A 17,348-nucleotide genomic window follows, 5' to 3' on the forward strand; every position below is an offset into this window, starting at 1 on the left:
GTCCACTGATATTTACAACAGGGTTTCTCTTATCCCACTTTGGGGGTCCTGCATTTCTCTTCCCTCAAATCATGTGTGTACAGTACTACCAGACCCAGTTAGCCTTGTCCTTCTGATTTCTACAGTCCTTGGAATGTAAAATAATGTCTTGGATAACTGACTTGCTGAGTAGCTGCTGTTGTTTCTTTTTGAAACAGCCCCTCCAGAATGGGAACAAAAAATCCAAAATACATACCTGTCCATCTATGACAGCTTGTTTTGGGAATGCAAAGCTAGTGGAAAGCCAAACCCTTGGTACACGTGGTTAAAGAATGGTGAACGCCTCAATCCACAGGTAAGCAGCTGTGCTGATATTAAACATTCACCTACTCTGCTAGGGAAATTTTGTTACTAACAGAAACTATGTTTCTGGAATGTTTAGTAGGTGCCAGGAAATAGAGTATAATCTTTATATACCCTAATTTATTTAATCCTTAAATGTATTTAATCCTTACATAGCTATTAATATTATCATCATTTTTCAAATGAGAAAACTAAGGGTAGAGAACACAACTTGTACAAGGTCACACATTACTCAGTGATGGATCCGTATTCACATGATCTCATTATCCTCCTCCTCCTCCTCCTCCTCCTCCTCAACAACATCCACTGAACTCTCATATGAGCCAGGCCCTGTGTTAAATATTTTCCATGCATTATATTATTGTATCCTCATGACAATTTTATGAGAGAGGTATGATTATTATTTCTATAAATGAAAAAAAATTGGTGTCAGAGGGCTTAAGTCCATTTGTCCAAGGTCACACCGCAGCTAGTAAATGTTAGAATTAGTATTCTAAGCATAATCTGATTCCAGAACCCAAGCTCTTAATCATTACCCAGTACCTTGGTTTTATGAAAGCTAATGGCCGTCTCTAAACTTAGGGAAGTAGAGAACTGAGGCAGTTATCCACATTTTTCAATCTAAAGCACACCTTATCCTACAATATACAGAAAATGAGACAAGGTTATTTTTCCCATCAAATTATCCAAATAATTGTGTTAATTCTCCACTCTACTTTGCACTTATAGGCACAGTTAGAGATAAAAGGAACATCTGTTGTTTAGAATCTGAATGGAACACTGTTCTTTGTTTCGGCTTTACTGAAATTTAATTCCTGAATCCCTATTGCATGTAACATTCCCTGTTTCCTCCAGCCTACTTTTGTTATCTTTAGAGGATGGTAATAGGTACCCTGAAATATTTAAAGTTATATTTGCACTATTAAACTATTTCATTCTATAAACTCAAAATTATATTTCTATACTCCAAATGGGACTGTGTAACAGATTTTGGCTATTTAAACATACTTTACAGTCAACTGCAGAAAAGAAGAATTTAGCTCCTTCAACTTATGTACTGAATTAGAAAATTATCGTCATCATATTTTAAGTCTTTTTGAGACATTATGATGGAAATCCAAGGAAATTTGCTGATTACTCTATCCATGTCTAACATTATTGTCAAACCATGTTTTCTGGAAAACTGGAATGGTAGAGTATTCCAAATTATTTTATATACCGTATAACAGAAAGGTAACATACCTTCCATGCAAAGAATGCCAATATTCAAAGAAATAAGGTAACATAAAATATACTAACCACTAAAATTATACTAAGAACACTTCCATTTCCTTAAACTCCAGAAAGCTTCTCAGGACCCTGAAGTATACTAACCTCATTTTCATAAGCAACAGTTCTCATACACCAAAGTATCATAGCTCATAGATATGCATAAATGATAAAGAGAATACCTACGTTAACACACTAGCATCTTTATGTGACTTTTCTTTTATTAGGAAAGAATTCAAATAGAAAATGGGACACTTATCATAACTATGCTGAATGTGTCAGATTCTGGTATCTACCAATGTGCTGCAGAAAACAAATATCAGATAATTTATGCAAATGCAGAATTGAGAGTATTAGGTAAGTCATTCATTTATAGCCAAAAAATTCAAACTGACATTTTAGCAAGCTCTGATTATATGTAATATGAATCCAATTGTTCTGTAAATTAGAAATTGCTTTTCCTTGAAATAATGAAAAATGTCTAAATTAGCTTCTAAAAAAATGTGAAGTGAGAATTATTATTCTGCTAGGGCAACATATTAGGGCTTGGAGGAGCCCACTACTGGGTTCATCCAAACCAGAAGTGGCTCCTCCAAAGCTGATCCCAGCATGAGGTTTTGAATACAACCCCAAAAGCATCTATTAGGAATGTTTCCAGCTGAAAATAAGAAAATAAGAAATGAAAACCTCAATTTATAGAGACTTAAACAATTTATTTTATCTCAATAATAACTTCATGGGTGGTAGATGAGCAATGGCACTGTGACTTGATGACGTTATTCTTTAAACTCTTTCCTCATGCTTGTAGCCTTCTGGTTCCAGGATGACTGCTGTAGCTACAGAAATCAAGTCCACACTCAAAGCAGAAGAAGAGTGGACAGTCCTTTTCATTAGTAAAGCAAAAATTTCTGAGCCCTTACAGCAGACTCCTTTTATGTCATTAGCTAGAACCCTGTCATGTGACCACTGAGACCTCAAGAGAAGCTGGGAAAATAAGACTTTATAGTGGAAAATGTTGAGATAGAAGTGGTTTGCAGATGATATTCTGGGACAGTCAACCAGTGGTGTCTGTCAGGATAAATGACTCATTGATATCTTTCATCCTAAGGCTTTCTTAGTGGTAAAAAGACAGGAGATGAAAGAGAGGAGGAATTAAGCAAAAAGACAGTTTCAGGAGCATATGGGTGATGGACATCGATTCATTTGTTTATTCATTCAGTCAGCATTTATTGAATATTTGTTGTGTACTAAGCACCTAAAACATAATTATCAAAATTAAAGTGATCTTTACCTTCACAGAACCTGTACTTTCACAGAGAAAAAAGGCTAAATTTTAAAATATCATGATTATTACAGTGAAGAATTGAATAGGTGTTATCAGTTGAACATAACCTAAATTGAGAACATTCTCTTTAAGCTGAGATCAGAAGAAAAAGCATGCACAAGTCAGTGGAAGGACAGAGAAGCCATACTTGAAACGCCCAGAAGCTAGAGAACATGGCATATCTGAAAGAACTTCAGTTCACGTAGACTTTAGGCTAAGAATGGGGATTGGACACATAGGTTCCCACAAGAATGGAGCTGGGAAGACTTGGATGCACCCAGACAGTCTAATTATTTATCACCCTCATGAACTGGTATTTGTTGAAACTGACAAAGATTAGGTTTGTTTTTTTTTTTTAAGTTTCTACTCAGCCTGCCTGCTTCAACAGAAGGCAGACTATTTATTTCCATTTTTCTAGTTAAAGGCATGCCTGAAGAAATCTAAAATAATGATGATGTACTTCTGATTTACTTCAAAGGTATTTCATTGTCATATATGTATATTCACATTTAGGATTATTATCTTGGCTAGAACAGATTTAGTAATTTCCCTAATCAGGATTAAAATTCCATCTTCTGTTCTTATGGAACCATCTTCACCCTCTTCATTATAAATATTATTAAGAATGTGACTTTTTGTAACTTGCTTCCTCCCTCACTCCAGCTTGCTTTTGTTATCACAATGACCAGCACCAAAACAAAAATAAATTACATTTACTGAACCCATACTTTGTTCCAGGCACTATTTATCCTTCTTTATTGAATGTTATCTCATTCAAGACCTAGACTAACTTTCTGAGGTAATATCTACTGTCATCTTCATTTTACAAATGGAAACTGACTCCAAAATGCCAAATCCATAACTAGCCCAAAAAAACCTTGAGCAAAGTAGATTGAAAAAAGTTTTGTTTACAGATATTAGTAATTTAACAATTTTGTAATTTTGTTTTTAGCTTCAGCTCCTGATTTCTCCAAAAATCCCATTAAAAAAAATTCAGTTGTTCAAGTTGGTGGTGATATTGTGATCGAATGCAAACCGAATGCTTTCCCTAGGGCCGCCATCTCCTGGAAAAGAGGAATGGAGATCCTGAGACAAAGCAAAAGGTAAACAAATCTCTTTTGTTTTAATATTTTAAATATTTTGTAATATAATATCTTCCAGATTTTTAGGGTTTACTAGGTCTTCCAAAATTCCCTCCCGTATTACTCCCTCCCAACTTACAACTACATACGCGGAGATAGTAAACATTTTCACATGATGGTAAAAACAAAAGGATCTTTCAAGGCTACGAGCTGTTTGTACAATTTGACTGCAATATTTTCAGTGCATGCACTTGTAACAGATATATTTTAAAAAATCCTTTAACACCTTTTTCTATATTCAGTTTGAAGGCTTTTTCCTGACCCAGCCTAAGAAATCATTGAGAAGAGCATTATACAAAGGAGGCACTCATACTCACACACCTGGCATTGCGGTTTTTAAATAGTCACACAGGTGTTCACCCCAGGACAAAATGAATTCACCACATGAAAAAAATGTAGAGAGGTTCCTGTAGAGAAAGAAGAGAGGTTTCCTTCTACTATGGATGTGGTTGAGAAATCCCTGATTGGCACTGGCATGTTTACTGGGAGAGTTTTGACAGCCCCAAAACAGGTGTTTTTCTCTACTCATAATACATTTCAGTCCATTGTGCTGTAGAACCTTGTTTACCCAGAGTTGACTTGACTACAGTTGTAGCTCTAATTTAATGACCCATGTGTGTTTCTATGTGATCAAATACACAATGGGCTACTACTATGAATTAGCTGTTGTGCTGAAGATATGAAAATGGTTCAATGGGCACTTCTTCAGCATCATACGTGTCACAAACTCATATACATACCAGGCAGGTAACATAAATAATGAAACAGGCCAAGTGAAAGAAAAGACAACTATAGTGTGATGAAAAAATGGCTGTCAATCTTGGAACACTGTGAAGGACTGGAGAGCGAGTTCTACACCTAAAAGAGGCAGTCATAAACTCTGAATTCAGTCAAACGTTGTTTTATGGGAAGAACCTCTAACATTTCAGGAAAAGCTAGAAATCTGATTTTTGGCACTGAAAATTCTGAGCCAGAAAAAATGTCCATAGGTGGGTTGCAGGGACACCATTTTGTCATTTCTGATCTTAGATTGCATTTGTGGTCCAGAAGAGAGAAAAGGAAGTTAAAACAAGCAAATAAACAGTGTTAATTGTGTAGAGTGTTCTCACCGTTATATCTTCTGCCTTGCAGACCCTCTCCTGACATGGCGAGATATATAAGAGAAAGCCCCTTCAAAGGCACTCTTTCTTTTCTTACTGTTTTCTGTCTCCAGGGGTCTCTACAGCCCCGGACTAAAGCTTTTCCCAGGAGAGGGATTCTGTCAAATGTATCCTTGTATGTCCTGTGCCTTGGCACAGAACCCAAACTCAATAAATGTCTGCAGAATGAATGAACATGTCCAAAAGGATGAATATGTAAGGCATTACCAGCTTTAGAGAAAGGCTATTCTGGGAGGAAATGCCTCAAGACATAAGAACAGATAATTCAAAACTAAGGTGAAAAGAAAGGTGAAAGGAAAACTGGTGCCCTGCCCCAGCTGGGCTCCTTCCTCAGGTAGACTATCTGGGAAACTGCTGCAAGCACTCCCAACAGATCTGGATGTGGATCTTCTTTAAATGTTTTCTCTTTCATTCCTAAATCCTAATCAAGGTTTAAATATACTGCTGTAGAACAGGAAAACTCCAGAGATCCCATAGGCTCAAACACAGGCTCTGTACTGAGGGTTCGGAAAGATCGATTAGCTCTGCTTCATTTACTAAAGTGACTGTAAGTTTTCACCTAAAGATCCAGAATGACTACTGTTTACCTTCTATAACCTTTAAAGGCCCAAATGCAAGGCATGTTGGGAAGAGAAAGAAACGGAAAAAGATTTAGATGGAGGTAAGAAAATGAGAGAGAGAGAGAGAGAGAGAGAGAGAGCGAGAGAGAAAAGAAAAGCTTTGTAGGGTACAAGGGAAACTGCTTTTTAAAACAGCTTTTCAGATTTTTGTTTTATTTGTTTTGCTCCATATAGGATGAATTTGGGATCTTTTTAGCCTCCAAACAGTCACTGATAGTTATATCAGATTCAGCATCGTCTCACTGGGGTTAAAGGAATGGCCCACATGATTTTTATTTACAGATTCTTCTTTCATAATTCCATTCACTCATTGCTTTAGAATTTCATTACAGGTTTCAGCAAAAGAAAACAAATAAAATTATCTCCTGAATATGCATCCTAAAAATTTGGGAAAAAAGGTCGAGCCCCAGCAGAGTACAGTAATTACAGATGTGTATCTCTGCCAGGTATAGCTGATCTTAAGCAGTAATTTGCAAAGGTCACACACAGCCAGCTCTGTGACTTTGTGTTTCTGCATGTTCCCTATCCTGCCCCCTCTTCTATTGTTTTCTGAGATGACTGGTTTCATTAAGAGTTGACTCCATGCAGCTTATTGGGAAATGCAGCACCCATGCTTCTATTTGTGTTGACTTGATGGCTTTTTTGTAGTCTTATCATGGTGATTTCCAAACAGGCTGAAGGTAAAAATTAGAGCAGTGATAAAAAAAAAAAAGGAAAGAAGGAAGGAAGGAAAGAAGAAAGGAAGGAAGGAATGGAGGAAGGGAGGAAGGGAAGGAGGAGGGAAGGAGGGAAAGGGCATAACGGTTTACTGTGGAGGTTGTATGTACAATGAAGACATAGCCCAGCCTCTATTCTATCCTAATTACACCATAACTTAGAGTAAGTCCCATGTCTTTGATAGGCTTCTATATCAAAGATGGATTAGAAGCATTTCATCTTCCTAAAAGAGAACATAGAGCCAAGTAGTCTCTCCAAGCCCATTCAAGCCTAAGGTTGATTATTTCTTCTATAGCTTTGATATGAGCCATTAGAAGGGAACTGACTCTTTTCTCCATGATCTTTTCTCCTTCTCAAGTCAGTGTTGCCAGGACAGATCCCAAATTCTAGCAAAGTAACTGCATTCAGCTTGCAAATAGCTACCACACTGGAAGAACACTTTGGGGAGGAGAATATTAAAAGAGTAGGTAATGCCACAAAATAGTTCTTCTAACATTTGCAATATATGAATAGAAGTTATTTGACTTAGAGTCTGTGTATACATTTTTACACTGTACGTGCACACACGTGTGTGTGTGTGTGTGTGTGTGTGTGTGTGTACCATAGGGGAAGCCATAATTTCCGAAACTAATGAAATTAATTACCTAGGAGACAGAGACCTAGTCCATTGTCCAAATTTTATAGAGCCAGATCCTAACCTCAAACACAGAACACTGAGTCTTAGTACACAGATTTTAATGCCACATCAGCCTGAATATTTTATCTAAATAGCAAAATAAATGTAATTCCTAACCTTTCATATTCTGTTAAACCACGGTACAACTGTATACACAGGAAGATTAAAAGAATCAGGTACAGAAAACAGTTTAAATGATTCCAAGTAGGAACAGTTTTTAGTTCTTGACCTTGGAAATATCTACATGGGGAAATGTACGTTTTTAGTCTGTTATAAAACTTCTATACCATCCTGTCTACTTTGAAATTTCATTGTTGCTACACTTGCTTTCAATAAAGTGTAACTATCTAGAGATGGTTGAAAGGACTCTAAAGAAGCTTATTCAAAGTAATCTTACTGTATGCCTTACTTATAAAAATGTTGGCAATATATATTTTTTGAAATTTCTTCCAGTCTTACAAGAATCAGACAGCGTATATCACATAGCTAATGCAAAGCTTAGAACTGATGCCAAATCTGCCATCTCTGTTTCCAGATCTTTTCCTCTCTGCAAATAATGGAGAACATACTCAAACTCTTTATTTTCTGAAAGCTATTGTCACGTGATTTTACCAAATTTCATGTGTTGATAATTCAGATGAAGCAACATTTCTGAATATGGTGTTTCTTATTGGCCTGTGTGTCACAAAGTTTTGACTATTTTAAGAGTTCCATCTTTACAAGTGTCTATATTTGTGGCTGGCTGTCAGAAGAGAAAAGTTTTACTCCAACTAAAAATAGGCAGATGGCATTACAGAGCCCTAAGGCTGCCTGGTTTCCTGCCAGGAATCTATAGTCATACTCCATCTACCTCTTTCTTTTTGGAGCTGCCAGTCATTTAGAAACAGCACCTAAACTGAAGAGAAGCAATGGTATGTTCCTGTGGAAGAAACTGGGATGTATTATAAAGAGTCCCTTGCTGGGAATCAGAAAACCAGGATTCTAGTCTCAGTTCTGTCACTGACGAGTGGCCTGAGTTTGCGTAAAATCACTAGCCTACTGTTTTTTTCATTGAGGTCACTGTTTCCTGGACTTATTTAAGATGAAATAATATGAAAACAACTTTCAGAAATACTAAGCATGCTACCCATGCAATGACTGCCAAAACAGAGATTATATGTTAGAAATCAATGCAAAACGTTAGCCTGGCAGGTTGAAATTGCAGATTCTATCATACTCTTACTCATAGTTTTATACATGTTTTAGCGATTTGTTCAGGTGACCAAGTGATTGAGCCAAACATGGTGATTGCTGTGAATTGTCAAAACAGCTAAAATGATCTGTTTACATGGATTCAGAGGGCCCTGGCATCTAGATTTAAGCATCCCGAGAGTACTAGGCACCACTCATTAACTCACCATTATGGGCCCAGCACCCAGAACAAACCTGGAACATAACAGATGTCCAATGAATATTTTCTACTTTGCTAAATCAATGAAAGTTAAAATTTACTTTGTTTTGTGTCTACCTGAATTAAGAGATTTTGCACTCAAACCAAAAACATATTTAATAATTAACAGACCAATGATGTGTTCATTCATTCATTCTGTAAAGATCTGATGAGCAAAAATTATACCCCAAATACTATAATAGGTTCTGTAGGTAATTTTTAAGTAGCCAACTACATGATACATAATATGCCTTCATAAGAAAGTGTTTTGTTTTTAAGTTATTTGGAGTCAAAGATCTGAGTTCTGGTATGAACTCTACTTCTCACTAAGTTGATAACTTCTAGCAAGTCCTTTAACTTCAATAGTTCTCAGTCGATTTGTTTGAAAAATAGAGAAAATAATACTTGTCTCACCCTTGGAGTTGTATGAGACTCAAATGACATAGCATGTGTGAAAAGGATGGGTGATCTGTATACACTCTGTTGCCACTGGGTGCATTTACTGCTGTTATCCTAACCTTTATGCAAATCCAAGTTACACATTCTTACCTCCACCAGCCAAGGGAAAAACCACAGACTTCACCACAGGAAGTCAAGATGAATACAGATTAAGCTTATCTGTGCAAGGCATTCTGAGGCAACTGAAGGAATCAATTCCACATCTGCTAAGTTTGATTAATCGCTTCTTTTTTGCCTTGTGGATCCACTTAGCAAGTGAACTGACAGAAATCAAAGGCCTAAATTTATCTCCTTATACCCAGTGACTGCTGGCTACCTGTTCAGGGGTCACCTCATGAATTTAATAGAAAACGCAGGGAATGTGAACCTGCTGGGAAGACAGCTCAAAACGTCCTCTGAAGGGCAGCATTCAGTAAGACGTCTATATCACCTGAGATCTTGTCTGAGTGGGAACACAAGCTCTGAACAACAAAAACAAAGAGATGGACAGACTTTTTTTCCTATTATTGGAAGAATAATAATTGAATTAATAGGTAACCCATCACATTGCTTCTTCACTTTCCTAAAAAAATCCACCACATTTCTCCGTCACTTCATAAAATGAAGTAAAATAAAATCCAGCTATATGTTAGACTAATTGTCATTAATAATTAACCATTTTAAGTACCTCCATATGACAGGTAGTATACCAGGCTTTTCATATATCTCAAAAAACTAAAGCACACTTTTTTCATATTCAGATACATTTCTGAAGGACATAGTTGCCACAGAGCATATGGCTATGTTTGAACCACTTTTACCCTGGTAATCTCAAAGAGCTGAATACAAACGGCACTTTGAAATTCACAGAGAATCGAACTCATTCAGTCATAGAGATTCTGCCCCTACCCCTGAGCAGTTGGTTTCAGGATGTGATCATATTCCACAGACTTGAAATAAGAGGACTGTTGGATTTTTTGGAACCAATTTAATTACCTCTTTCCACCCAGATACACATATGTGTGTGTATATATATATGTATATATACACTCCTAAACAGATCTTATCAAATCCTGGATTTTGTGCTTTATCCTACAATAATGACACCATTAAAACCTGCGTGGCCCTGGGCACTTCATAAAATGGTGTACCCTGTGGGAACATAATGAACCCATTAGGTGGCATGGAATCTAGTAGTGATGCTTATTCAATAGTTTTGCCTTCAATCCCCCAATTTAGTGGGCCCACTCCATTTCCATCTGCATGGCACTTCAACTTCCAAGACCTCCCTCTTAGACACAATAGTACCTTGTGGGAAAGGGCCAGGGGAAGAAGAGTAGAGATGGGAAGCAGAAATGAGAGAGAAGGAGATGAGGAGAAACAAGGATGAGAGGTCATTCTCTGTGCCAAGAGATAATTGATCATTATTGAGCAAGTCACTTGATCTTTCTTTTCTTCATGGGTAAAAAACACTTGGGAGAACCTATTTGAAAGCCCTTAGCACAGTGACACAGAAAAGGAACAGAATAAAAAAAAAAAAAGAGTCTGTCTTCATTCTTCTCCTTGCTAAGCTACCTGGACAAAGTAGTTCCTTTAGTTACAGAGTCTGTTGCCCAACACTTAGCTATCATTCCACTTTCTCCCTGGAGCCTTTTCACAGCCATCTTACCCTGTGGGGCATCAGCTAATGGGAGTCTGGCTGCCTGGTTGTAAGGAAGCTGATTATATGATGCTCCCTCCCTATTTGACCCTTCTCTATGCATTTTTCAATAACTGCTTTCTAAATCACCACTATTCCTTCTTTTTTTAAACCTTTACCCCCAAGCGCTCAATCTTAATAAAATATCCCCTCCACACGTTTTTTTTTTAATGCAACTTTAGCCAGAATGTAGCAACTGGTAAGCAGGATTTCCTAGCCCTTCCTCCTTGCAGAGCTTCCTAATGGAACAAGCAAATAAACCTAATTTTATTTTGTATCACCAACTACTTAATATAATAGTGCTTAGTACATTAGGTGGCATGAGTATCAAATAGGCAAATGAACCATATGTTCCCATGTTTAAGGAAGAATGACAGTCTGCATAATGCCAGGCTTATTACAATCTCCCTTCTGTGCTGCTTCTTTGTAATAAAATTTTAAATCGTTCATACTCAACTCCTGAAAGCCTTGTTAAGGTGAGCCTTTCCAAGGGAACACATGCTGAAGATGTCAAGAGCCATCTGATAACTCTTGCCTGTGTCAAGCAAAGATGTAACAAGCTAAAATCCTATGTGTGCCCTTGTCAGTCTTGCCCTATTTTTTTCCTCTTGCCATCCAATCTTCCTTTCTTTATCCCCATTGGCCTCCACTGGCCTGAAGCACTGACCCTTTAGCACATGCCTGCAGAGCCACCTACCTGACATGGTCTGAAAAAGCGCCAGTTCATTAAAGATGTAAAGCCTGTCTTTAAACCCAAGCCTGCCCAGCTGGGTGTGTGCTGTTTTACACTGCTGCCTTAGTTAGACTATCATTGCTTTAGTTCTCTATTTAAAATGTTTTAATGATGGGTAATAACATCCTGTGGCTTTAAGCCAAGGGCAAATACAGCAAAGCAAAGAAGTTCCACAAATAAATAGCAACTTATAAATTCTTGTACTATAAGCTATCACTGAAAATGCATAAGCCTCATTCATCATAGAGTTGCTATGAATTCACTGGCAACATTGGTAGATTTCATTATCATGCATAAGATTTTCGTGCATAAGATTTCAAGATCATGCATGATTATGCATAAGAACCTTGTGAAAAATGCAGATCCCAGAGCTGCATTCAAGATTTTGAGTTAGTGGGTAAGAAGGGCTGAGAAATCTGCATTTTTACAAATTCACTCTCTCTGCTCCCAAGTAAAGCTGAGACTGTTCAATACCACCTAGAGTAACACTGATTTGATGCAAATGTATCATTTTAAAAATAGAAACTTTGTTTCATCCTCTTTCCCCTAAGAACTCTGCTTCCTGTACTAACATGCTCAGCTCCTCCTCTTATCTCATTGCTGAGGAGATGTAAGTCCTCAGTTCAGTTACTTTTTGAAAGTATGAATATAATTGGCCTTCGAATGGTGTCAACTTACTTAAGTGCTTGTTTCTAATTTCTGAGTGACATTTATATCTTCCAAAGTTTACGTAAGTATTCAACAGCAATAATTTTATAGACAGAAAAGGTCAGTTATCAGTGCAATTTATACAAATGACCTTTCATTCTTGGTTTGACTTTGGCAGAAAAAAGTGACCACTTGATATGCTTAAAGTATAATGTTCCTCATCTGGAAAGAAAATGGTTGCTTGACAAGTGTTTGTTACGCCCACCCTGTTTTAGAGATACTGGTGGGCATACAGAAAGTAAATAAATAGAAATAGATAGAAATAGAATTTTTGTCTTGGTAGAAATTATGATCCAGCTGAAGAAATAAAAGCCAGACCAATTATGTGACAGTGAGTCTTGTTAACATTTTCAAAATGAAGAGTGAGGCTGTCAGAGCATTTTTTTAAAGTCACTGGCTATTATTTCCCTATATCTTTTTTTTTTCTTTTTTTCAACAGTAGAATTGAAAAGCATTTCCAAATGAAATTTATGCAAGAGCTCATTTCATAAAACAAGTAAAACTGAACTAATCTGGCTAATGTCCTGGAGGGAGAATCAGAGCCCCTCTCTAAACCCTCATCACTTTTCAGCCACAAGCAGCCCGTGGAGTGCCCTAAGAATCCCCTGGATCTCCTGAGAGCATAGCTGGAGAATTACTGAGTTAGAGCGACAAATCTGATACTCAAGTGTAACTTGTCAAACCATTCACTTATTTATAAGCACAACTGCAAACCAACTGACAGTCCGTGTAGAAGATTCTAGGTTTATAAATTTGAATGAGCCCAGAATCTTGTGGGGGAAGCAGGCAGGTCAACAGCTCCAGTGCAGTGGGGTATGTGTCACCACAGACAGAAGATGGTGTAGAGACTCAAGAACACAGCTTACACAGGAGAGAAAGGCCTCAGCAGGTTGGAGGTAACTGACCTGGTGCTTGAAGGGTAGGTAGGAAAATTTCCTACATGAGGAATGTAGGAGGAGCAGGTTTACTGTGTGGCAGCTTTAACCCATAGTTAGCTTCATACTTGATGCCACTTCGAAGATTTAGATTTAGACTTCCCTTCCTCAGTACAGGATATATTTCATCCATGATTTCTCTAAGTAGAGAATCAAATTATTTTATGAGCAATCCAAAAGTTGACTCCTTGAGTACTCGAGGGATGCTTAGATATACTTAATTACATACAGTTTTCATTCTATCTCAGATCAAATTAACCACTATAGCCAGAAATCTACCCTTCTCATAGTTGACCCTGACCCTCATCATATATAATAACAATAACAATAATAATATCCACTAATATCCTACCTACACTGGGCAGTATATTAAAATGTTAGATACAACAATTCACTTAATTTTTACAAGATACCTATGGAGGTTATCATTTATTTATACTTTTTAGATGGGTTAAAACTAAGGCTTAGAGAAGTCAGGCATCATGTCCACAGTCACACAGATAGTAAATGATAGAAAAGCATTCAATTCCAGGAAGCTCTGATTTCAAAGCCATGTGTAATATTAAACACTACACTGTAGATTTTTAATTAGCTTTTTGAAGTAGTATAGTGTCCATCTGTGGATCTAAATGCAGACTGTCATACTGTACACATTATTTGTTCCTCATTTTTTCCAGTTAGACAAAAATTCTTCTAAAAACTGTGATATATACACTCAAATTCTATTTTTATATTAATAAAAGGTATAGGATAAGTCCGTAAGTTGTCAATGTACTGAAAGATGGAGTCAACTCACATCAATAAAATAAAATAATTCAGTCCTCTTAGTGGCTTAGCATCCTGCATCTACAACGTTCAAATGACTGGATTTTCAATGTAACATACAATATAATTTTTGGTGACATATAAGACACAGATATGCAAATTCAACAAACAGGGATAAACTCCCTAAGCTCCATAAAGGACTTGATCTGATATGAAATTATGTGTTATAATTAAGAAGAAAGAATTAGCAGACTAGGAGGCACATCCAAGTTGACCTCCCATTCTCAGCCAGTTTGTTAGTTTTGTAAAGATTCTGAGGAGTACAATAATTCAGTAGCCAAAGGGGATCTAGAATTGGAAATCCCACTAGCATCCATCACTTTCAAAACTACCCACGTTCAAGATAGCAAGGGGAGGCATTTCTGAGATACACATATTCTGAAATCACTGTATTACAAAGCTGGAGTGAAAGGGGTAATAATCATGAATGTTCCAGCCCAATTCCCTCACTTTTTATATCTGAGGGAAAACAAAGACCTCGAGGATAAAGTTACTAGTTTAAGTTCACCTGGCTGTGTTTGAATCTCATTCACCTATCTCAAAGTAAGCTGCAGATACAGCTTTACATCTGCAAAATTTCAAAGCCTTGAGGAAAATCACACAATAGGCTCATCATCATAAACATAATGAAAGTGTAGCCAAAATGTCCTTGCAATGTTCAAACTTCTCCATTCTGTTTTGCACAACTCTTTCTCCCATTGTGTTTTCAATCTGTTTGCCTCCAGTTATTTTGGGAGCATACTTTTCAAGATATTTCTTTTAAGTCCTATTTTCACAACTTTTTTGTCATTTGCTAACTTTATAATTTCCTATCTTTTCTTTTGATTTGCTTGGGCTGTAAGGCATGTTAGCATATGAATCTGTTTTAATTCCCTTTTGTGTTTTCTCAGGCATCCTAAAATACTGCAGCAAATGCAGACACTTTTCTTTATCTTTCCCTTCTTCTACTGAACAGCTAAATATTCCTCTTAGAGCTCTTTCACTGGATTAATTTAGCTAAGCTCTCCATCTGATGCAGTTTTGTTAATGTTAAATCACACTTCCTTCACATTTTATGGGAATCAGCCTAGCAGCACACTCTTTGGCATGCCATCGAAATAAAGACACATCATGACACCAAATAATTATGTTATTTAGCAAAGGTTCTTATCTGGCATCTCCTAATTTATGTCACAATTCAGTTGCCCTGAAACTGTTTTTGCATTGTATGTCAGCCACTACAAAGCCGTTGCTTAAATTATTTGTGTATATTAAAGAAGGAGTCACATTTTGATGAATTCTAAGGTCTGAGTATCTGATGCTTGATTTCTGCTTTGGAGTTTAGAACAGTTGAACCAAAGGCTTAACTCTGAAACATTTGGCTGTTCACACCAGTAATTATGCATTAGGCATAAAATGCAACCATAGAAACCAGGAATTTTTTAAAAATTAGACACTGGCAGCAGTGATGTTTTTATTTCTATGCAAATTAAAATGTGTTTGAGTCCATTTTTAATCTCCAGGTAATACTTCTAAACAATCCTTTGCTAGTTAAACCCTCTCACTTAACTGTATAATGACCCTCAAATCATTTTTGATTAATCAGTTCATGACAAACATATCTTTAGCTATTTAATCTGATTAATATTCCTTTAGTCCATTACAAGTAGTAAGAAAAAATGGCATGCAGCCATGCATGCTGTGTTTTTTCCCCTAGGCACCTGAGAAAAACGTATTTTCTGACAAAACATAGCAAAATTGAATTTATTTGTGCTACCGATTGGTGATGCCACACCATGTAGGTTTTTAGTTTGTTTACTTTTCCTACTCCACTCACATCCCATTATACATATAAATTTAAACACACTGTGCCTGATGTTACTCAATACAAGAGACCAAAGGAACACTGTTACTTCTTTGGAGCTAGGGAAGAGGCTAAGAAAATACAAAGGATTTAATAACTGTATTTTCTGTAAATTAACTAAATAATTAGGAACCCCCCAACAGGGTCCATATTACCATAATAATTAAAAAAAATTTTATTAAAACTTTAGTTTCATGATTGGAACTATATAAAAGAACGATTAAAATTTGCTCTATATCCTTTTAGCAAGGATAAGCAAGTCTTGTCCTTGCTAAGACTGATCTGAATTTATTTCTTTTCCTCAATTCTTGTCCTACTTTATATGGCATCAGCAAACGAACTGAAAGTCACTTAGCTAAATAAGCATCATGTTTATATTTTTAACTAGCTTTTACTTTTCTAAAAAATAAATTTATTTATTTTATTTTTGGCTGCATTGGGTCTTCGTTGCTGTGCACGGGCTTTCTCTAGTTGCGGCGAGCAGGGGCTACTCTGCGGTGCACGGGCTTCTCATTGCGGTGGCTTCTCTTGTTACGGAGCACGGGCTCTAGGCACACGGGCTTCAGTCGGTGTGGCACACAGGCTCAGTAGTTTAGCTCATAGGCTCTAGAGCGCAGGCTCAGTAGTTGTGGCACATGGGCTTAGTTGCTCCGTGGCATGTGGGATCTTCCCGGACAAGGGGTACAACCCATTTCCCCTGCACTGGCAGGAGGATTCTTAACCACTGCACCACCAGGGAAGCCCTAGCTTTTACTTTTAAACAAAGAAATTATTTGCCTGAGTGATTTTCGGTAAGTTTACTGAATTTATTAGTAATGGTAATAAATATACACCTGCACCTAGAAACAGAAGACTAAAGGTTTTGTGGCATATACAAACAGAAAACACGTATTTATTTAGTACCTATGAATTACAGGTATTGGTGAAAAATACAAAACACATAAAGAAGAACAGCTACCATTTGGGATTACTCATTATCCTCTAGGCTTATCTCAGCATTTTTAATACATTTAAAAAATTTGATTCTCAAAACAAACTGAGGTTATTACTACTGTTATCCCCATTTACATGGAAATTTTTATAGAAAGCAAGCAAGTGCTTCCAAAGGAACAGAGCCAACAAGAGAGAGCCAGAACACAAAGCAAAAGCAAGCTGACTTCAGAGTTCATGGTCTTAAAACCCCTATATCACTTGACCCCTATATCACTTAAGCAAAAAAAACTTAGCTTTTACAGTCTACTTAGAGAGTGAAAACTTGTCTAAAAAGAAAATTATGATAAAGGAGCAAAGGCAATACAACGAAGCAAGGCAGTCTTTTCAACAAATGGTGCTGAAGCAACTGGACAGCCACATGCAAAAAAAAAAAAAAGAAAAAAAAGAATTTAGACACAGACCTTACACCCTTCACCAAAACAAAACAAAACAAAACAAAACTCAGAATGGATCACAGACCTAAATGTAGAACAAAAAACTGTAAAACTCCTAGAA

The 17,348-nt window shown here is 36.9% G+C and overlaps 1 protein-coding gene across 6 annotated transcripts in view; it reads left to right on the forward strand.

The window, feature by feature from the left end:
• The window catches only part of CNTN6 (contactin 6), a 293,875-nt gene that overhangs the window by 223,826 nt on the left and 52,701 nt on the right, over positions 1-17,348 (forward strand). For 5 of the 6 annotated variants that reach the window (XM_029243101.1, XM_029243104.1, XM_029243100.1 and 2 more), the window contains 3 exons: positions 198-334; positions 1,839-1,968; positions 3,888-4,038. In XM_029243101.1, coding sequence (XP_029098934.1) covers positions 198-334; positions 1,839-1,968; positions 3,888-4,038 — 418 coding nt within the window. The remainder of the gene's footprint in view (positions 1-197; positions 335-1,838; positions 1,969-3,887; positions 4,039-17,348) is intronic. The other variant, XM_029243105.1, reaches the window with a different exon arrangement.

Source organism: Monodon monoceros, unplaced genomic scaffold (genome assembly GCF_005190385.1).
Source record: "Monodon monoceros isolate NGI ecotype Baffin Bay Population unplaced genomic scaffold, NGI_Narwhal_1 Super_Scaffold_3, whole genome shotgun sequence".
Lineage (NCBI taxonomy): Eukaryota > Metazoa > Chordata > Mammalia > Artiodactyla > Monodontidae > Monodon > Monodon monoceros.